This window comes from Topomyia yanbarensis, chromosome 2 (genome assembly GCF_030247195.1).
Source record: "Topomyia yanbarensis strain Yona2022 chromosome 2, ASM3024719v1, whole genome shotgun sequence".
Taxonomy (NCBI): domain Eukaryota; kingdom Metazoa; phylum Arthropoda; class Insecta; order Diptera; family Culicidae; genus Topomyia; species Topomyia yanbarensis.
The window spans coordinates 62,499,084-62,522,716 of NC_080671.1; the positions used below are offsets into that span (position 1 = coordinate 62,499,084).

General features: G+C 40.5%; 4 protein-coding genes across 4 annotated transcripts; 3 read left to right on the forward strand and 1 right to left on the reverse strand.

The window, feature by feature from the left end:
- Positions 1-1,525: 1,525 nt before the first annotated feature.
- On the forward strand, positions 1,526-2,293 carry LOC131679504 (uncharacterized). Its single transcript, XM_058960240.1, has one exon. The coding sequence runs from the start codon at positions 1,526-1,528 to the stop codon at positions 2,291-2,293; it is 768 nt and encodes a 255-aa protein (XP_058816223.1).
- Positions 2,294-2,989: 696 nt separating this feature from the next.
- LOC131679505 (uncharacterized) lies at positions 2,990-3,841 on the forward strand. The gene has a single exon (XM_058960241.1). It carries the CDS (start codon positions 2,990-2,992, stop codon positions 3,839-3,841), a length of 852 nt encoding a protein of 283 aa, XP_058816224.1.
- Positions 3,842-3,853: 12 nt separating this feature from the next.
- On the forward strand, positions 3,854-5,071 carry LOC131679506 (uncharacterized). The gene has a single exon (XM_058960242.1). The coding sequence runs from the start codon at positions 3,854-3,856 to the stop codon at positions 5,069-5,071; it is 1,218 nt and encodes a 405-aa protein (XP_058816225.1).
- A 243-nt stretch (positions 5,072-5,314) lies between these two features.
- LOC131679507 (uncharacterized) lies at positions 5,315-14,915 on the reverse strand. Its single transcript, XM_058960243.1, has 2 exons — positions 14,150-14,915; positions 5,315-5,517 (listed from the first exon to the last, which is right to left on the reverse strand). The coding sequence occupies exons 1-2, from the start codon at positions 14,913-14,915 to the stop codon at positions 5,315-5,317; spliced, it is 969 nt and encodes a 322-aa protein (XP_058816226.1).
- Between the last annotated feature and the right edge of the window lie 8,718 nt (positions 14,916-23,633).

Below are 23,633 nucleotides of genomic sequence, written 5' to 3' on the forward strand. Positions count from 1 at the left end.
CACTCTTTACACTCTTTACACTCTTTACACTCTTTACACTCTTTACACTCTTTACACTCTTTACACTCTTTACACACTTTACACTCTTTACACTCTTTACACTCTTTACACTCATTACACTCTTTACACTCTTTACACTCTTTACACTCTTTACACTCTTTACACTCTTTACACTCTTTACACTCTTTACACTCTTTACACTCTTTACACTCTTTACACTCTTAACGCACTTTACACTCTTTACACTCTTTACACTCTTTACACTCTTTACACTCTTTACACTCTTTACACTTTTTACACTCTTTACACTCTTTACACTCTTTACACTTTTTACACTCTTTATACTCTGTTCGTGCACAATGAAAATTTGTAAAAGCGCGCCACCTATATATCAGCGGCGCATGCGGATCACGAATGGCTCCATCGTTCATCGAGTTACATCGATGCCCAAAACCGTGGTAGCCATCATCTGCAACATGCTCCTGGTGAGATCATATAAAAAGGGGCGCCGTCCGTGGTCGCGCCTCTTAGTCATCAGCTGTTCTGTAAACGTCAAACCAGCGAGAAGTGAGTTAGTCAGTGCGAGATAACTTTCAAGAAGTGAAGTTAAACTATAGAAATTAGTATAGATAGTTAAGTTAGAAGAATAAAGTAGTGAATTAAACGATAGAAATAAATAGTATGAATGCTGTACGTACCTGAGTTGCTGCAAGGAATCGTCGAATCTCCGAAGTCCATCAGTCGCCTGTGGAAGAAAAGAAAAACCTTACCAGTTTGGATCACCGTTCTGTTCCGCTACCGCATACGTAAGTCATCTGTGTTCCGCGGCTTTACCTGTGCTACTCGACATTTGGTCCTTCGAGCCGGATAAACGTCGAATTCCGTTTGTCCGCCATCGTAACACTCGCTGGACGCCGTTCCATCCGCCATTCTCAACGCTTGCTGATCGCCATCGCGGCCGGTTCGCCATTCAACTCTGCAATTGTTCGCGAAAAGGACGCGGTCGGAGAACAATACTGCTGTTACTGGAGGAAGACTGCTGCTTTATTTCACCGTACAAGGCATTTAAGTTGCCTAATTAAGGTAATTAGGGTTCCATTACCCGCTAATTTTCCCTTTTGAGCTGCGCGGTCTTCTGATTTCAGAACCCGTTGACTTCTGCGAGTGCTTGCGCCTGTTGCTGCTGACTGCGACGCGGTTCCGTTATACACTGGTCCACCAAGTTTGCTGGCAGGCAGACCGCTTGTTCCGGACGTGGTTCAATTCACCCACACGACACGGTGGAGGAAATTGGTTGCTGCTATCGGCAATAATATAGGACGATTTCGTTTGCTCTTTTTTACTGGTGGAACGCTTGTGCTTGGTGCCATTGGACTCGCTCCACGACAAAGACGAAGAAGGCAGCTGCTAATTAAATTTACAAGGCATTCACATTGTCTGTCACAGGTAATTAGAATTCCAAACCCATTACTCTCTCCGTTTGGGCTACGCGGTCTTTGCTTTGCAGATCCATTTTGCCATCACGATGTCCACCGATCGTCGCATCAAGGGATTGAAGCTGCGACAAAGGAGCCTGCTGTCGTCATTCAACGCGATCAAGCAGTTTGTCGATAACTACGACGACGACGACGACGACTGCTGTGCGAACGAAGTACTTGTGCGCTTGGAGAGCATCATCAAGCTCTGGGCGGACCTCAATTCGGTTCAGGCGGAACTGGAGTCGCTCGACGAGGCGAATTTGGACGAACAGCTGAAGCAGCGCACGGAGTATGAGTCGGCATATTATCGTTCCAAAGGATTTCTGCTCGCCAAGAATAAAAATAATTCACTTTGCGTATCGAGTTCTCCCTCAACCAATCGTAGCCCTCCGTCGTCATCGCAGGTGCGTTTGCCCGACGTAAAACTTCCCGTCTTTAGTGGGAATCTAGACGGCTGGTTGAACCTTCATGATTTGTTTGTTTCACTGGTCCACTCGTCGGTAGAACTTTCCAATATTCAAAAGTTCTATTATTTGCGTTCGTCACTGTCGGGCGAGGCTTTGAAGCTGATACAAACCATTCCACTCAGCGCAAACAATTATGTGGTTGCATGGAATCTACTTATCGAGCATTTTCAAAACCCTGCGCGACTGAAACAGTCATACGTTGATGCGTTATTTGAGTCATACGTTGATGCGTTATTTGAGTTCCCTTCGCTCAAAAGTGAGCCTGCTTCGGAATTACATTCGTTGGTGGAGAAATTTGAGGCTAACGTAAAGGTGCTACAACAGTTAGGGGAGAAGGTCCAGTTCTAGGACATTTTGCTAATTCGGATGCTGAGTATTCACCTTGACCCGACGACGAGAAGGGACTGGGAGGAATTTACAACGACGAAGGATGCCATCTCGGTCAAGGACCTGACCGCATTCATCCAACGTAGGGTCACCGTGCTGCAGAACATTCAGAGTACTACGGTAGATGTCCCCATTGCCGGCCAAGTAAAGAAGCCTTCTCAACGACCACTCGCAAGTAACAATGGAGCACAGTGCAACGCAAGGAAGTGCATCGTCTGCAACAACCATCATCCACTCTACCAATGCGCGACGTTTTCCAAGATGAGTTCGGAGGATAAGAAGAAGGAAGTTCGTCCCAATCATCTCTGTCGGAACTGCTTGCGGAAGGGTCATCAAGCGAAGGACTGTTCGTCAACGAATACCTGCCGCATGTGTCAGGGCAAGCATCATACTCAGCTTTGTTCCTGTCAACAACCAACCAGCTCAGGTCAGAAGACAACCAACTACACAGATGAAAGGTCTACGCCTGCTGCATCTACCAGCAATCCACCCATCTGTGTCAGCCACAATCGAGCCTGCCAGCTTCGCTTCCGTTAGTTATGGACGGAAGGCAATTCTACTTGCTACTGCTGTAGTCATCGTTTTCGACGACGCGAATCAAAGCGCAACGGAAGAAGGTCCATCTTCCGATTGCTGGCATCGGTCAATCGTCGACGCATGCTAGGCACAAATTGTCAACCACAAATCGGAAGGTATTCGACTAGCTTGGAATTTCTAGGTCTTCCCAAAATTACCATCGATCTGCCGTCGACTTCTGTTGATACTTCGGCCTGGGAGATTCCGCCGAGTATACAGCTAGTTGATCCGTCATTCTGCAGCACCAACCCAATCGATCTCATCTTGGGAGCAGAAATTTTCTTCGACTTGTTCAAGGTCTCTGGTCGAATTCCGCTTGGCGATAACCTTCCGGTACTCGTGAACTCCGTTCTTGGCTGGGTAGTGTCGGGAAGGTCTTCTCATGGTCAACCGATTGCTCCAATCATCGCAAATGTCGCCACCGTCAACGACGTGCACCGTCTAATGGAAAGGTTTTGGTCCATCGAGGAAGACAACGCCTCTCCGTGCTATTCTGTCGAAGAAGCCGCCTGCGAGGAACACTTCCGTCGCACGGTAACCCGCAACACCGTAGGTCGATACATAGTTCGACTGCCACTGAAGCAGGATGTGTTGTCTAGCCTGGTCGACAACCGTCGTACCGCTCTACGTCATTTTCACCGGCTAGAAGGTCGTCTAGTCCGCAATCCCAACCTGCATCAACAGTATCGAGTCTTTATCGAGGAATATCACGCGCTAGGGCACATGCAGCGCGTAACGGACTACGAAAATCCTCCGACTTCATGCTACCATCTTCCGCATCACGCTGTAGTGCGCGAAGATAGCACGACGACCAAACTGAGGGTAGTTTTTGACGCGTCGTGCAAAACTCCCAACGGACCATCGCTGAACGACGCGCTTCTGGTTGGACCAACCGTGCAAGAAGACCAGCGATCAATTATAATGCGAGCCTGAACACACCCAGTCATGCTGATCGCCGACATCAAGCAGATGTACCGCCAAGTCCTGGTAGACGAGCAGGACACTCCACTGCAGCGAATTGTTTGGCGAGTTTCCCCCGACACTTCGATGGAAACCTTTGAACTAAATACCGTAACATACGGCACAGCCAGCGCACCGTACATTGCAACGAGAGTTCTCCAGCAACTAGCCGACGACGAACGCGACGAGTACCCCGAAGCAGCTGAAGTTCTACGCAAGGATTTCTACGTCGACGATCTGTTTTCTGGTGGACGCAACATAGCAGAAACAACCACTTTACGCAAGCAGCTCGACGCGCTGTTACTCAAGGGCGGTTTCGAACTCCGCAAATGGGCATCCAATGAAGAAGTAGTACTAGAGGATGTCCCAGAAGAAAATCGTGCTGTACAAGGGTCGGTCGACCTAGACCGAGATCCGTGCATAAAAACGCTTGGACTGCACTGGGAACCGTCCACCGACCAGCTCCGCTACAAAATTCAGCTTCCGACATCGACGACAGACGCACCACTAACGAAACGCATCGCACTATCGTACATCGCTCGTTTGTTTGATCCGCTTGGGCTTGTCGGACCTATCGTAACAACCGCAAAAATATTCATGCAGACTCTTTGGACCTTGAAGGACGACGACGGCAAGATTTGGAGCTGGGACAACGAATTACCATCAGCCATCAAGGAACGCTGGCACGAGTACCAATCGCAACTCCATCGGTTGAACGATTTGCGTATCGACCGTTGTATTCTTCTTTCTAATCCCGTATCAGTCCAGCTGCATTTCTTCTCCGACGCTTCGGAACACGCATACGGCTCGTGTGTCTACGTCCGCTCGACAGACGCATCTAGAGCAGTTAAAATCTGTCTGCTGACCGCAAAATCGAAGGTAGCACCCCTGAAAAGGCAAAGCATTCCCCGACTCGAGCTCTGCGGTGCCCTTCTGTCTGCCGAACTCTACGAGAAGGTGACGTCATCGCTCCAGACACACGCAGAAACGTTCTTTTGGGTTGATTCTACCATCGTGCTGAGTTGGCTAAATGCTTCTCCGTCGACCTGGACAACGTTCGTGGCCAATCGAGTCTCCAAGATTCAGACCGCCACGCAAAACTGCTCTTGGAATCACGTAGCAGGCCAGCAAAACCCAGCAGACCACATTTCCAGAGGGATACCGGCAGAAACCCTTCTCCAATGTGATCCCTGGTGGCAATGATCACAATGGCTTCAGAACGACCAAAGCGACTGGCCCATACAACAACACTACAACATTCAGCATTCCGAAGTTCTCGTAGAAGCACGAAAGGCACCGGCAGCAGTAGTTCCAGCTAACATCGAACCATCATTCGTCGACGAATTCGTCGAACAATTCTCCGACTTCCAGCATATGGTCCGAGTAGCTGCTTACTGTCGACGATTTCTTCAGAATTGTCGAAAAACCTCTACAGCACGAATGGAATCAGCACACCTTACAGTTGACGAGCGGAAGGAAGCAGAAGCGACGATCATCAGACTCATCCAACAGTAAAGCTTCAGCCTCGAGTACAAGGCCCTCCAGCAAGCGTAACCAGTATCCCCGAAATCTCGTATCCGTTGGTTTCATCCCTTTATCGGCCCAGATCAGCTGATTCGCATTGGCGGCAGACAAATGAGATTTGTTTGCTGATTTTTGGTGAAATATTTTTCGAGTCTCAGCTTTCAAACGTCACGTTTACTGAGACCTCAGCAAAAGAATTGTTTGCTGAGATCTCAGATGTTGAGATTTCAGCAAAAGATGCGAAAAAGGCTGAGGTTTGGCAGAAGAAATTAAGTTTGTACTCTTTTCTCTTTTAACTCTTTTTACCCCTTTTACTCTTTTTACCCTTCTTACTCTTCTTTCTCTTTTTATTCTTTTTACTCTCTTCTTATTCTCTTTACTCTCTTTACTCTTTTTACACTTTTTACTCTTTTTATTATTTACTTTTTTACTCTTTTTACTAACTTTCTTTACTCTTTTTACTCTTTTTACTTTTTTTACTCTTTTTACTCCTATCACTCTTTTTACTCTTTTTACTCTATTTAGTATTTTCACTCTTTTTACTCTTTCTATTCTTATCACTCTTTTTACATCTTTTTACTTTTTATTCATCTTAATCGTTAATGGGAGTGTAAGGTTTTTTCGGCGTTTCTATTTCTTCAGGTTACGGAAAATATTAGTTTATTTAGCCATATAATAACGCAGATTTTGAATAATATTTCCTAAATTTTCATTACAAACTGCTGGAAATTGAGCAAGTGGCAGTGAATCTTTCGAGGTAGCTCGAAAAAAGCGAAGTTTGAGCATAGCAACAAATTACTTGACCAATTGTATCGAAATTTTGCACAGGTTTTCTTATCCTAATACCTCAGGTAACATTTTATTTACTGCACATGACCATGACCATTAGCATAATGACGGTAAAATTTGTAGTTACTAATCCGTAGTTGATCAGAACTCGGGAAACTGCACAGAGAATCAATGAATGGAGCATGAGAGTAGCTAGCCACCCTTAATGTGTACGTTTTGAAAGTTCGTTGCAATCATCGGGGAAGGAGTGTTAGTGTACTAAATGTTGTTATAGAGATCGTATATACTTCCGTAACGTTTGCTACGGGAAGAGGTTTTTGTTAATCGGATGGGATAAAGATTCAATTTAACAAGTAATACGATCGATGCAACACTCGGAAGTTTTATCATGTGTTTTTGGCGCTGGCTGCCGAGAATTGGTGATAGATTTACCATTTCATGAGTTGATACGGAAATCTTTAGTTTTGTAAAAAATGCAACTTCAACTCCGGACTGCCGGTTTTCGGGAGTGTTACTTAAGCTTAATGGTATCAAATTGCATGTGAGCGATTTAATTATTCCTTATTGCTGTATTTTAGTTAAACTTCACATGTCATGATGGATACAATTTAACGGAAAACGACTACTTCTACTGTCTTAAGATTACATTATTCTGAGTATCAAATGACAATTATTCATTGTTTTCTTTCTTCACAAACGATTGAATATAATGCTAACTTTTATGGGCGGTGTAAAATAAGCACTACTTAAGTACCCGAAACGACCAACTTTGTATGTCTGACATACAACCGACGACACCTGCGTGATATATTTTCCAATGCTACCTACTAGAAATAAAGTGCTTTTTATCATATTTTTAGTTGATATTTTCTGACAATTAATTCAGTTTTCCTTGCAATTTTATCATGTAAAAATATACGCATGAACGCTTCCAAATTTTGGGATTTTCAATCAAAATGAAAACTTTTCTCAAGTTGCTGCAAAAGACCTTTTATCCCTTTGACCAATTGTACTTTCGACATTTTGTCTTTCGATTTTTTCTCCTACTACCACCCACAGCATCCCAAAAAAAGTCGCTAGATGTCTTATTTCCTCCGAATTAACCTTACCTTACCATATTTTCTCCCACCCATTTTTATTTTTGAGAAAATCCCACCAAACCTCGTGATCATTGCCGCCAGCAGCACCGAATAACCGTCGTGAGCGACCATTTTTTTATTCTAGCCAAACATAATCGAAACGAGCAAGACGAAGATGGGGGATTTGAAGCAACTATAAAGCAATGATGATAATGATGCTGCCTTCAGTTTTAACAGTAGCCCGAGGATTGAATGGGCGATAGAAACTCTAGCTCAACTGGGTTGCCCAATTGATGATGATGATGTTAAACTTGCCCGGCAAAGGCACAAATCAGTCTCGAAACGGTTCACGCTCAGCGGAATGCTAAGGAGATCACGTAGCTGCACACTGGAAATAGTTTATACCTAACATCGTCGTCGTCGTCGTCGTAGTTGCTGTCACGACAAGAGGGTGCTCGATCCTGGGAGGGAGATTTCTAGTCTTTAGGCGAACAAGAGTCTTCCGTTTCGCAAACGAGTGCATTTTCGGTGGCGTTCATCAGCGGGGGGATTGAAAACGAAGTATTACTGTTTTCATAGCCATGTAAGGTTTCATTTTTTTGTTATTGTACATAACAAGCCAATGGTCAGCCACATTTGTGGATAATTTTACACTGCATTTGAATCCTTAAATACAACCCTGATCTTTTTGCTCATTTCCTACACTTTCAGCATACTGAATAAACGGTTTGCAACAACAGTTTCGATAGTGCACGAACGAAGCACGCAAAGAGGAATGGGGGTGGTTTGGAACTGCTTGGAAACTGCATCTCTCACCTCGCTCGAAAGAACCAATATAAATGCTAGTCCGGTACGACTGTATACGTAAAAACCCAATCGATCCGGTCGAATGGTTTCGCAGCAAAGAGAAGCTGGAATTTAAAAACCCCATACTCGAGTAAAAGGCAAAAATACCAACAAAATTCAGAGAATTATGCAATACATAACGGAAGAAATTAGATTCATCGCTAATAGCGATTCGCTGTGTTCTGGTAGCTCAATGGCATTTATGGATGATTACGGTAAAGATTGCAGTTTAATATGTTTAGAACAGGGAATTTTTCAATGAAAAATCAGGATGGTGTTAACAACTCAAAACACACAAGCCTAGCGAAATATTTCATTTTTTCAACATGGCTGGGTCATCCCAGAAAGGCGGTATGCCAAATATTACATGGAAACTTAAAACGGGTAATTTCTACACCCGAAAATCCAATTGATTGTTGCAACACGTTCGATGAATTTATTTGAATGTGAACCTGAAGTAATTTCCTACGCATTGTGCCAATGAGAAGAAACTCTAATCCCATCCACCTATAACAGTGATGATCTCCGACTTCAGAGACTTTCGACCTGAGTTTTCAACGTTTATTCCGGACGTGAAAACTTCTTTTCAGATTGGGTGAAGAGGAGAATGTCCAGCTACAGCAGATGGATTAATTGGCCATTAACATCTTCTTCTGTACTCATAGAGAAATTATATAAATTTTGTTTTAATATAATTTCAAAAACAATTAATCTTTAAAATCTGGCTTGACAGATTTGCCGTAAAGTCAAAGTTTGAACGAAATATTATAGATGCCAAGGGGACAGTATTTAAATCTGACCCAGACGCCAAGGTCTTGTGCACGGTACTAAAATATTGTTATTAAGATTCTAAATGAATGATATGTGGTGATAATTCGTACGCAAAGGACGTTTGTTCGGCGAAGGAAATCACTTTTAGTGCGTGTAATTGTTGCGGAAACCATAAGTTGAATTTCTGGACATGTCCTACTCGAGAAAAAATCGTATAAAGCAGCAAAAACACCCAAAAAAATCAACTTTTTCGGCTGTCTTTCAACAAAACATGTTTAACTAATTCAAAATAGAGATACGATTTCTCTGTCTATACAAAGATCTTCTATCTCAGACACACCATCCTACAATGCGGCATCATCTTATGGCTCTGTGGTAGGTAGCACATCAAAAAGATCGATGACTACTGCGCCTCTAATTTCATCTCCACACAACGCTTCCTTTGCTCCAAACGATCTAGGCAGCAACTTTTTTTTAGTTTTACCGCTGACCTGCCAAATCTACCAGTAGGCTGTAAAAGTTACACTTTTGTGATGGCAATAGTATCTCTGTCTCAGATAAAAGCCTGAAAGTTATTTGCAGTTGACTGCAACGAAGCATGAATAATTTCAATTATTTTTTTACATTTTAACGACATTCAATTGGCTAGAGATTACTTTGTAGGGAATGTTATGAAACTTTAGAGCCATAGTACTCAAGTGAGAGCAAAGATGTGAAGTAAACAGATCGGAAAACTAGAAGTGACAGGGTCATTAGAACAGGCTTAATACTTTACGGGCTTAACTTTTGTCTTCTGCTGATGGGGGTCGAGCTTAGGCAGCATAACTACGAATAACTCGTCAACCAACATGTCTCCTGGTAAAGACAGACTTGTCCCTCTTTACCGTGAGAACCGACCAATTTTTCGCGAAATAAATTTCCTACCTGACAACAAAGTCCTTTTATATAGCCAAACAAGACTATAAGGAATATATTTGAATGTTATACATCGCCGATTACTATTTTCAAATCCGATGACTTACATAAATACCAACAATTACTTTAATTATATCTAGGAATGCATCCTTTTCTTAAATTTCTTAGTGTCACCAGTGCTGGTAGTTGTTATGATTTTACATTTTTCCTATGTGTGAGCTCCCAAATTCCGCAGACCTCTGGACCTAGGCCAGTGCGTTCGTACCTAAAACGGTACTGGAGGTCTTCACTAAAAGCCAAGAGACCAATGATACACGCGAAAATAATGTTCTAAAAATCGTGAATAAATTGCCGTGAGTTCTGGAACAATCACGTTTTTCTGTTACGCAAATAGGACCACGACTCCAAATCATTACCAACTCAATTTTCTGTGTGTGAACTAGTTTGCAACTTTAGGAAAATAAATCATAAAACCAAAGGGTGACCCAACCTTTGGTTTTACAATTAATATTTTTCTAATTCCGACTATATGATTAACTGATTAATGATTTATTACATCTTGAACGTGATCTGATTTTCATGATTGTGAATTAGTTCACTAACTCAAAACATGTTTTCTCGTTAACTATTACACGAAACTCGGAACATTATTTATGAATTTGTTCAATCATCGTGAACTAGTTCATGATTACTATTATATTAATTACGATTATATACCCGTGCTCGCGAAATAGTTCACATAATTATAAAGTATTATTCATGTATATGTGCACTAAGTCATGATTCCTAGCAAATTTGTCACGACTCATAATGCATGTGCAATAGTTCACAAAACAATAAAATATTATTCATATATTCGTGAATTGGTTCATGATTCCTAGTATATTAGTCACCATTCGTTCTCGTGAAATAATGCACAAAATCATTAAATAACATTCATCGAAACATGAACTCGTCATGATTCCTAGTATAATATTTACACTTTACTCGTGAAAAAGTTCTAAAATCATAAAATATAATTCATGTATTCGAGAAATGGTTTATGATTCTTAGTACATGACTTATGATCTATCGTGAGTGATATCATGAACATAGGTCACAGTACTCCACGTATCAAATTCGAAAGTTAGCTCAAGAATAAAATATCACGAAAATGCGCCTAAAAATTTTGAAAATCGTGACTAAGGTCCTGAAATCGTGAACATAAATCACACTACTCGTGGCTAAGATTTCGTAAATCGTTACTAGAATCCTAATACCATGAATACAAATCACTTTACTTCTGAGTAAAATAGCACGATAACGTGAATAAAAATTACGAAAATCGTGGCTAAGAACTTGAGATCAGGAATATAAGTCACACTACTTCTGCCAAAATTATCAAAAATCGTGACTAAAATCCTGAAAGCATGAATAATAATCAACTAAGATATCATGATAACGTGAATAGAAATTACGAAAATGGTGATCGATACGAAACTCGTGAACAAAATATCACGATAACGTGAATTTAATTTACGAAAATCGTGACTGCGGTCCTGAAATCATGAAAATAACTCGCGCTATTCTGCGAGGAAAATCCTACAGTAAACTTATGAATAAAATATTTTGGTAACGTGATGAGAAATTACGAAAATCGTGACAAAGCTCCTGAAATCATGAACAGTGTTTAACTGTCGGATCTTTTAGTTGATATAGTCACAGATAACAGACGTTTAGGCTAGAACAAAATTTCTTCAAAAACCTGTGTAAACTTTCAAATTGATATACGTTGGAAATCCGTGTTTCACTATTACCATCTGCGCAACTGTTTGCCATACGTGTTTGACAGCTGCACTCTAACTGCATTGCATTGATCACTGCGCCATCTACTAACGTTTACCAAACGTGTTTCAGACGTCTTATTCGGTATCTCAGTAGCGGGTATTTACACGCGTCTTGAATATATCTGTGTTTTTACCTGAACAAAAATCATTCCATAAAATTGGAGCCTCAAGTTTTCCAAAACACGTATCTGTTATTTTTTCACTTTTATTTTATAAAGGTTTTGCCAGTATAATGGTTTTTGTTTTGAAGGTGACAAAAAATGAAACACTTTGTATCTGATCGCGACGGATCGTTACGCTGCCGGTTTCCCACAGGGTTTTCTTAATGCATATAGCTTGCGGCGAAACAGAGTGAGATCTCACTATGAACACGAACAATTCGACGGACACTAATTTCACGATACACGGATGGAACTAACTAGTTTTGGAGTCGCGATGTTTCGGAACGTATAAACAAACACAATTTTTGTAATTTTTAAAAATACTGGCGGGTTTTGCGGTCGCGGTCTTTCGCTTTATTCACTGTCCCTTTTATCCTCCCAAAACAATCCATCTAGCTCTCCCCATCAATATGTGTGTGTTCGATTATTATTTCAAGTACAGTGGGTAAATACTTAAATTCTAGGGATTTGGGCTCATAAATTAAAAAATGTGAAATAAATATTGCAATTGGGCCCAACATTCCGGCCACCTTGAAACAACTGTTTCAACGAATCATAATTATTTCGACGGAAGCTGCTTCCTCCTTAGTGTTCGATAGAATTAAGGAACTAACAATTTCTAGAATGTCAGCGACTGCTTAAACAGGATACAATTGAATCCGAAGTACTGATCGGATGTATTACTATGACGAATTGCGGGTTGTTTATTAAATGATCCAAGGCTTGAAACGGTGGCGCGCGAGCGGTAAGATACTGGCGAAACGCACGCGGTGGGGCGGAGCGAGACGAAACGAACGGTAACACGACGGTACGAGCAGAATTGGCTTTAATGTTCATGAGTTTTTGAGAAGTGTCTTGTTTCAAATTGTTCATTGCGGATATTAGGCAAACTGGGTTTCTTTCATTGACAGCGTGATCCATTCCACCTGATACAGTCCAACCGAACACAGTCTCGACAAGCATTGGAAAACCATCTCCTAGGGAAAGTCTTCTGCCGGTGTGCAAACTCTGGTACAATTCACCACCAATGATGAGGTCGATCCCTCCAGCACTATGAAATTGAGGATCTGCCAAAGTTATTTCTGGAATCTTCCATTCTGATACATCGACGGAAACATTAGGTAATCTAAAGCTGGGTTGTGATACAAGCAGAAAATTGAGTGTCGCAGTAAATGGTAAGGAAATGGTCTTTATAGTAGCGGTAAGTTGCCGGTTAATGTTAATAACTTGTCCAACTCCTGCAACAGTGATGTCTACCTGTGGCGTTTGTCCTAGGTTGTCTGCAAGTCGATAGGACATAAAATTTGATGTTGACCCCGAATCCAGTAAAGCTCGTGCAATATGTGCTTGTCCACACCGGTCGACTATGTATAGACTGACAGTTTCAAGGAAAACACAGTTGTCTATATGTTGAGCGGCCATATTTGTATTTGTAGAGGGCAATGGGATTCCAGAAGATGTTGAAGGTTGTTGCTGTAACTCAGATTTCTTATAAGGTGAAACGACAATATCGCTCTCGGAAGCATGAAGCAGTGAATGGTGTCTTTCGTTACAGTGGCGACAAGAAAACTTTGAGTTGCATTTTCTACTTAAGTTACCCGGAGACGAACAGTTCCAGCAAAGCCTTCATGTGGACGCCACTTCGCAGCGCTGACCAGTGGACATTTGATAGAACGTTGGGCATTGGTAGATGGAATGTCGCTCCGAACATACGAGGCACCCAGTATCAATGTTCTGTGGATCAGAAAAACTTAAAACAGTGGGCTGGGTGAATGCAGCTGCATTCGAGGCTACTCGTGAAGCATGCGGTTTGCCAGCCACAGGCACAGAGCGGTACTGTACACACCAAAAAATAATGAAATTTAAACGACATGTAAATCAATACGAATGTAAACATACAACGATTGAAATAAAAATTTGATTGAAAATTTGATTACGTTAAAATCAATGGAGCATCAAACAGCATACAATTTTACACTTTCATTCGTGTAATATTACATGTCATTCATTTTACAGCAGTATTCGAGTAAAAATACATTGAAGTGCATTGGTTTTCCGTTTAAAGAAACTGTAATTTTCAATCCACGTGTAAAATTATAATAAAATTCGTTGAAGAAAGCACGACAAGTCATGTGTATATGTGGTGGAACTTAATTTTACATTTATAATCATGCTCCAAATATGTGCATGAAAATAAACTTAAAATTACAAAATATTTTTTTCTGTGTATATCGGAAGCAACAGATTTCAAAATTCGAACTCGTTGGTATAGAAATTCCACCAAATCTTCATATGTAACAGAATCTTTCCCGCAGGTTTTTTCTTCAAAGCTCTGAAGGGTTGTGGAATCAAGTTTGTAAGACAACATACTGCTAAGTGGAGTGTCCCAGTGATGAATCGGTTCACCCAGCTTCGCAAGTGCCTTAACGTGTCGTTGAAAATCATCAGCTAGTGTATGTAGTTCTTGTGGTGACTCCGAGAGTACAGATGGCAGATCGTACAGTGCTCGAAAAAGTTGACGTCTTAATAATCTGCGATTGTCGTATCGTCTCAAAAAAGTCTCCCAAGATACGGCATAGTTATCGGCTACAATATCAGTGCTCTCAAACGGCTTTTTTACTTCACCTTCTAGCGATTGTAACAAGTATTGGAGCTTGGCGACTGCAGGAATTTCAGCATTGACGTGGATCATTGATTGGAACGAGTCGCGAAAAGCCATCCAACGGGAGAAATCACCGTCAAACTTGGGCAAGTCTATCTTCGGGAGTCGCAAGTGAAAACCTGCAGCAGTTGGAATAGAGGAAGGATTTACTGAACTATTGAGTATCGATTCGTGTGCTTCAAGAGGGCACTTTGAAAGCAAGAAACCCTTAGCTAAACAGTAGCGCTCTTCGAAGTCCGTTCGCTTCATGAATCGGGCATCTAACGTCTCCGGTCTCTCATTTTTCTCGATTTCCACCTGAGCCTCCAGAAATTCTTGGTAGGCTCGGTCTAAAACATCAATACGCACTGATATCTGTACTCGATCCCGCTCCTCTCTATACTCCTTAATAAATTTCTCCACCAACTCGCACGTAACATAACAACCCTTTCGCTGGATAACCTTTTCGATTATGATTTTCTCGCTCTTAGTCATTCTAATCTTTCACTGGTGGACCACACGCGGCGCGAACGCAACAGTTTTTTTTTTTTCGACTCAGATATAACGACACGCGAAGCTCAACGCCACCACTTAGCTGCTGGCCACTTGCTGCAAAATGTTTTCCCACTGTGATCCGAGCACTGCTACAATTTCAAACAACACTAGTATGATTCGCTGCTGAATCGAATTGAATACATTCGCACACACGGAGATCAAGTTTTCTTCACTCTCATTCCCCTTCGCACTCGGCACTAGGTAGCTTCCTCCACTTGTACACACGCACTGGTAGCACAGCAATATTGGGAGATGCGTGTTATCACAGAAATAATGTTCGTATGCAGTCCCAACAGTAACGCAATGATTAATTTGGGAATCCGTTAGGTCGCCAAATAAACTTCACAGCAAACTCTGTTTCTGGATATCCTTGGTATCCGGTTCGAAGGACCAAATGATCGCGACGGATCGTTATGCTGCCGGTTTCCCACAGGGTTTTCTTAATGCATATAGCTTGCGGCGAAACAGAGTGAGATCTCACTATGAACACGAACAATTCGACGGACACTAATTTCACGATACACGGATGGAACTAACTAGTTTTGGAGTCGCGATGTTTCGGAACGTATAAACAAACACAATTTTTGTAATTTTTAAAAATACTGGCGGGTTTTGCGGTCGCGGTCTTTCGCTTTATTCACTGTCCCTTTTATCCTCCCAAAACAATCCATCTAGCTCTCCCCATCAATATGTGTGTGTTCGATTATTATTTCAAGTACAGTGGGTAAATACTTAAATTCTAGGGATCTGGGCTCATGAATTAAAAAATGTGAAATAAATATTGCAATTGGGCGCCAACAGTATCTCCTTTCTTAAAACCCAAAAAGATGTCAAAATTAATGTTTTAGAATAGCGATTCCACGAATATGTACGCCAGTCAGAAAATCTTATGACTTTTTTGAGAAATCGAGGGAGTCTGAATTACCCCCACTGTCTTAATAGCCCCGGATACTCCTATTTTTGGCTGGAACTAGTTTTTGGAAAACACAAATAGTTTCATGAATATGATGTTTATTATACATAATTTCAGGTACTTGCTCATGATTTTCATAAATTGTTTAGTTCACAAAATCGTGATTTTTTTTTTCAATTATCTATGGATAGGTTTTTTCTGAGTGGGTGGGGCATGGAAAATTGCAGGAAAAAAGAACTGATGAAACCAATCGTTGTATCAATCGACCAATTTCGCGATCGTCAAGATTCTCGTCAAATTGTGAATTTATTCATTGATCTTATCCTTCGTGGAACAGGGTGCAAGTCAATCGATCAGAAACGAGTGCCTCAGACAATTCTGTTTAGTCAATTCGAGAGAATGATCAATTAATTTTATCAAACCATTTTATATTCGGATCCTGAGTTTCCAACATTGTTTATTCAAAACACTCCAGAAGTTTCAAAACAATCTTCCAGAATTGAAATGACTATTTTCAAGGATTTGGAGTACCCTAATAAGAGATTTCGTCAAACAGTGAGATAAAATAGTTCTCACAAGGCTATTATATCATGCTTCTACGCGAGTCTGAGTCTATTGATATTTAGTCCATAGGCCGACGACGATTAGGTGCTATCAGCCTTTGGCCGTTAGTAACCGAAAGAGAGATCATACGTGGTGCTTACGAATCTAAAAATAAATAGCTGAACGGAGATCAGTTCCAGTACGACTTTAATCTAATTAGTATCGATGATCACTAGTCAATAGGTATCCGCTATGAAGAATAGGAAAGATTTTCCTTGATCTATAACATTTCGCGCTGTTATAACTACAGGTAATCTTCGATACAACGTACCCTCGATATAACGTACCCTCGATATAACGTACCCTCGATATAGCGTCATTCGATATAACGTACATTTTTCCTCGATATAACGCACATATTTTTTAATTAATTTTTCAGGTCCAAATTTATCTTCAATTAGGCATGTATTCCATATTTTAAGAATTCAGTATGTTATACACAATCTTAAAACATACTAATTGGGCTTCTAATGAGCATGTTAGGAATTGGCTACTTCATTGAAGGTTACGAGAGCGATTTTTTTTTCCAATTTCATTTGCGTATGATCGTGATTTATTAAAACCAACCATTTATCTCAATAAATAACCCAATATCAGTAGGGGAGCCCGAAGCTAGTTGGCGGTTGGGGTAAGTTGGCGGAATCCCTTTTTCTTCGTTTCTATTAGACATATAGCACTGCCTCTCGTTATGTACCTCAAGTCATGTGAAACCCATTATCCAATGTGTTTTGGTTGCAAAACATTTTGTATTGTGGAAGTTCTGGGCGATATTGTGTTTTCAAGCATACCTAGTAAATTTCCTAAATTTTAAACACTGTGTTATTTAGAGTGATGGCGGTGCTGCTCGCGGGGCAAGTTTGCGGTACTATTTACGATGCAAAAATTTTTATTTCTGGAATTCACTCCAAAGTAAGAAAATCTTTTTCTTGTGTATCTTGTCAATGCAGAAAACATTTACTTCGGCTAGTCACCTGAAGAATTTCGAAAATTTGCTATTGCTTGCTATGAAAATTTGCTATTGAGTACGCGTCAATGTCAATATTCCGGGATATTGAGACTGAAATATAATAGCAAATGTCGATTAATATGCAGTTTTCTTGAAAAGACATTCAGCATGTTCCAAAAGGACCCATGAAGTATTTGATTCTCCATTTGATTGCTTATTTTATGGTGTATCTATACATATCGCCAACTTACCCCGGGGCCGGGGTAAGTTGGCGGTTTTTCCGCGTCACATATTTTTGTCTCTAAAAATGGAGACAACGCATCAAACATTTTAATAAAATTAAGAGATGTTGACAACAGTCTGCCCTTCCATGCCACGTGTTCTATTTTGCAAAATCTAGGTACATCAAAGCGGTAAAAAATGAAAACTGAAAACACAGCCAACTAGCCCCGGTCTCCTCTAAGTTCTAACTGAAATCTAAAATTGATAATATACGTGTGACCATTGTTGGTTGGTTTCGGGACTGCGGAATCTGATTCTCTGGGCCGAATGACAACGTTTAAGTTCCATGTCATGCTATGCCACAAAAAGAATGAGAGGTCATATTTGTAGTTACACGGACAACTGTGCACGCTTCACGACCGGTTTGGGGTATTTAGGAAATCGGTTAGCGGACTGAAATATCTTCAGAAATATTTATATCTTCAGAAATTTTTGAATCGTGGATACAAGTGTATCTTTATACTCTATTCTAATGATTAAAGTTCATAAATTGCTTTTATTGTATGAGGCGCAGACGGTGGGAATATTAAAATCACTTTACAAGCCCAGAGAAAATAATAATTAATGATTTAATAAATAGGAAAGGAGTCAGAATAGAGAATATTTTCGGAGGTAGAGATAGCGTAGTTGGTAACTCGATTGCCTTGTACGCAGCTCACCTAGGTTCAATTCCCAACCCCGCACATAGTGTTAGAGATTTTTCTAAAGAGATTTCTCTAACCCAACAAAGAGGCGAATGACCCTAAGGTTAAAACCTCTAAAATCAAAATAAAAAAAGAATATTTTCAATAAATTTAATTCATATAAGCAAAAAAAAATGATTATGGCATCTTTTTTATGGATCTACTATAATTTTCTTATTAGAAAAGTTGTTTCGCACTGCTAGGTAGGTAAGATTTTCAAAATTAGTTACGCGTTATCAAAATTCTACAAAATAAAGTACCACGAACAACAATTCTTTGAACATTTTGCATGCTTCGATATAACGTACAATTTTTAAACCGAGATGTACGTTATATTGAAGTTTACCTGTATGTGTTCGTATTATGTGTTATCATACGGTGGCTTCCAACCCTTGTAATGATGAAATAACGAAGTCTAGACTAGTTTTTCTAGGCAATACTGCCATGGGCGGCTGTTTTGAGTTCATATTGTGTGAACACTAAACATAGGTTACTCTCGGTAGCCGGCTGCCCAGAGTTTGAAAAAAACTCAAAAGCTAAATAAGATATTTTATTTTTTGAGTGTCCCCTCTAAACATCCAACTTCGCGCCACCTACGGAAGAGTCTAATGCGTCGTCGTCCATCTGTTAAGTAGGTGAAGCATCAACACTTCCTGTTGGGTTGTGTGGCGTTTCTATACGTTCAGTTCCATCTTTTTGAAACTGATTAAAATTTTGTTCGGATTTAATCCATGCAATGGAAAAAGCTCTTCCTGTCTAATTTCGTAAAGCTGACAGCAGCTTCAATTTAGTTTGGAAGATCCTCAATCGAATTACATTTAGTCTGCGCTCATCTAAAAACAGCGACCGCTTCCTAATAGCTTCACCTTCCGGAAGTCGCGCATGTACAGATCGGTATCTGAACAAGTTTCTGCTGATGCTCAAAGACGATTTCGCTAGATTTTTAGAGCAGCGTGCACTCAGTGCACTAGCGCGACTGTCGGAAAGTTAAATAAAAGAGTGAGCAAAAGGGTACTGAAAGCATGTACCCAACAACTCCACACTACATTGTTGCTCAAATCACATCCGCCTATGAAAGGTAACTTGTCCAGCAAAATAGAATCATTTTACATTCCACTCAGGCGGTGGCCGCCGTCTACAATTTCGTTGAAGAGGCAACTTTAAGTTCAAACATTCACAAAATATAAAACAATTTTATTTCTATTTACGTCTCTTACTTTCGGATAGAACTTGATGGTTACCTGGAGATAGTACCGTGTATGTAGTTCTAAATTTGACCCATCGGAAGCCGGGCTGCCGAGATAGAGGCAGGGTAAATATAAGCACGTTTCAGGCATTAGTTTAACTATTCTTTCTGCATCACCAGCCAGGGATTGTTACACTGTAGAGTAATTTTACCGGTAGTTTTCCAACTCCTACTGATTTCCGGTGAAAAAATAGTCCCACCTTCATCATAAAATATATCCTATTCGCAATTGAAACATCAAAGCACTTGAAGATACCGATCTGTACATATCCCAATGAATGTGTGTGCGTGTGTCCTAGAAACATCATTCATTCTTGTCGAAGCAGAGTTGAGTTTATGGAGAAGGGAATGATAAACTCGTTCCAATGCTTTGCTCGGAAAAGTATCCCTGCGGGCACGGGTTAGCTGTGTATTTTCCTTTTTGCTGCTAAAGTTCGCTTCAAAACACCAGTCCTCCCGTCTAGCTGCAGGGCGAACAGATACTTATCACTCTGCGTGAGGTTGTCAATCTTGACGTGAGTGAGTCTGATGGTGGTCCTTTTGACTTCGGGCGGCTGCAACTAGCTCGCTGCCAAGAGTGGGAGCTATTAATGCGAAAACAATATCCCGGAATGATTAATGATGCACATCTTCACGCTTGTCTGCACACGTCACTCTGTGGGAAAACTGTGCTTTCTTTACGCTCAATCGAGCCCCTTTGCTGACGCTAGCAAACTGCGGAGAAAATTTGTTTGAAGTCGATCGATCCGATGCGATGTGATGTTCGCGAAACCACGACGACCACCTTCACTTCACTACTAGTAGAGCAATGCTATCGTTTAGTGTTAGTTGCGCCCTTGAGAATGTGTCGATCAGACCAAACTTCCAAATATTCACTAACGTGTACGTGTCGAAGCGATAAGAAATCAACCCTGTGTCGTATGCCTTAATGGTTGGTATGAAGCGATGCTGAAAATTTGGTGATTTGGTATGAATGCTCATAAAAAACTACTTGTAGAGTCATTGGAATTCAAGTAGTGAAGCTTTTTGACTGTAGAAGTGACGTTTATTTTAATCTTTCAATCCCACTTCGTATGATAGCCAAGTTAAATTCTTCATTGTAATTACGGACGCTTCAAATGAGCTTTACAACAATTTTCTACTGCATTACAACTTGCAGAGCTCTAGTCGCACAATCAGTATAAAGCACCATTCTAGTAATACGTAATACGAACATGTAGTAAAACAGCATAACTTTCGACTCTATCAGCTCTATAGTAATCTAATATTACCTGGCATGTTAGCCGTCAGTAAGTTCGTTTCGTATGGTATCCCAATACAGTTTCGCTTCTCGTCTCAACTAGTTTCGCTTCTTGGAACAGGATCAAAATTCAAAGCAACAAAAGTAGGTACATCAAATTGCCAGATTTCAACATGTTCTCACGAATTCCGGATCCAGCCGGCTGCTGAGGGGCGGCGGACTCGTCGGTATTCGGAAGTGCTAGACATGCCGGAACAAAAACGTACCGTTGCAAGATTAAATTTATTACACAATCTTTTTTTTGTTCTGTGTTGTACATGGTATACATTAAATCCGTTGTTTAACATTATTAAATCCTTCGTTAGCGTCAGAAGCTGCTGCTCTGCGTTCGTGCTGCTTGGTGCGCTGTTCCGTTCCGCATTCAGCAGTCAGTAAGCAGCCGGGGTTGTCAGGGGGAAATGGGATCCAAAACCTTTTGATTCGAATGTAGTCGGTGGTGAGCCCGGCTAAACCTGGTTGTTCTCACGACGTCAGACCGTGGCACACACACAGACACTGATGTGGCTGCTTTTACTCATCTCTCGAGCAAAGTGGTGCGAAATTTAGTTGCGTGCTAGAATCCGGAATAAAGACACATCCAGTTATGTATAAGGTTTTCGCTAGTACCGTTTTCTGTAAGTGGTTATTTGATGTAAATTATAAAATTGAAATTTGCAGGAGTTATTTTTGTTGGTGCCGGTAGTATCGGTTGTGAAATTCTCGGAATTACCGCCCCACGATAAACGTTGAAGTCGCGCTACCAGCCAGTGACCATCAAAGTCGTTCTGGTCATGCTGAGAGGAATTTTTTTAACTTCGTTCTCAAGTGAGTGAGGGTATTTCAGGGCCGCTGAGAGGGGAGGGGGGACGAGGTGTTTTCCCCTGGGCCCTGAGTTATGGATGATGAACAGAGGGAATGATTGTGTCAAATATGATTTCAATAACAAGCTATTTGAAAATTCAATTAGAGTTATAATATTGGTATTAATTTCCTACAATTTTTATCATAAAGTTAATCGTAAATTATATCATAAAATTTATACTGCACGAAAGACCAATCAAAAGAAAACCTTAAAACGCAATGAGCAAAAAGACACAGAATCTTTTTTTTGTTAAATGTTTATTAAAAGGCTAAAATATATTGTTAATTTCAGACTTTATTATAATTATCTCTTGTATTTTGACCAACTTTTTAAAAAATTCTTAAATGTTTTTGAGTTCCGGGTTCTCGAAATCGATTTTGATTCGTATTTTACTAGTAAATTCGAAACTTTTAACAGGTTTCAAAAACAGTTTTCTTGCTTAAGCTATATGGTTAAAATATAATCATTAATCCAATTGCGATTTCTTATTTTTTCAGAACGATATGTGACTTCTATTTCTACCTATTTCAATCCGTCGCATCTATTAAATGAATCACAAAAGAATCAATTAGAAGCAAGAAGAAAACTCAGTAATCTTCTTTTAGAGTGCTCAATTGGTCAAATAGGACTTGAGAAACGAATTCTGCAGAACACCACAAAACAAGAAAGAACATAAAAATCCACGCATAAAACGATTCGTAGTAATTTTTCGTGTTCACTTGAAAAATATTATTTAAATACGAGAACCCGAAAGTTTTTTTTCTCAAGTTAAAAAAAAATCCATTTTTGCCCCTCTCCTATAGAAAGTCGAGTCAGTGAGTGTGTGTATGTGTGCGTGTGTATGTATGCATGTGACCAAAAATATGCACATCGGTTACTCAGAGATGGCTGAACCGATTTTATTTGAAACTTAGTCTCAAATGAAAGCTACAACGTTCCCATTGGCTGCTATTGAATTTCATTTAATTCCGACTTCCGGTTCTGGAGTTACAGGTTGAAGAGTGGGGTCACGCATGAAATTCCCATGTAAATTGGAATCAGCATGGTATCTAAAAGATGAAAAACTTTATAAAATGTGTTCGAAAATGTTTGAATTTATAGCTTCAGCTCGCTGATGCCCAGTCAAATCCACGTTGACCACATTGGACAACTTCGGTGAAACCGGAAGCTTCGGGAAAGGTGTTATGTTCCTGAGTTGAATTCACATCTGCTTCTCAGAAATGTCAGACTCGATTTCCACAAAATTAGTCTCAATTGAAGACTAGAACATTCCTATTGAATGATATTCAATTTCTTTTGAATCGGAGCTCTGCACCCCAAAATGGCGTTTGTCATAAAACAGCACAACGGCGACGATGTGTATATGTCTGTGCGAATGTGTGTGACCAACAATTGCGCATCGGTTACTCGAAGATGACCGAACCAATTTTCTCAAAATAAGTCTCAAATGGATGGTATAATATGCAGTTGGGTGTAATATCGCCCCCCCCCCCCTCACTTACCTAACACCTCCAGCTTTTATGCACCCCCGTCCTTCTTTGGCCACTCACGCACTCGCATTAAGGCATTGCAAAAACCACTTGAACTCAATTTTGAGATCTCAAAGGTGTCCTATTGTGACAAATAGTAAAGTGAGCTAAGATGCCAAATTTCATACCGTTTGGACAATTTTAGACTTTAGACGCCCACTTTGCTTGAAATTTTTGACATTGGTTCCATGGGAAAAAAACAGTGTGTCCCACATATATACGCTCACCCTAATTTTTCAGAATAACTTTTTATCTATTCAAACAAACGGCACTAAATTTTTAGCATTTATTTTGAAGCTTAATCAACGATGTTTC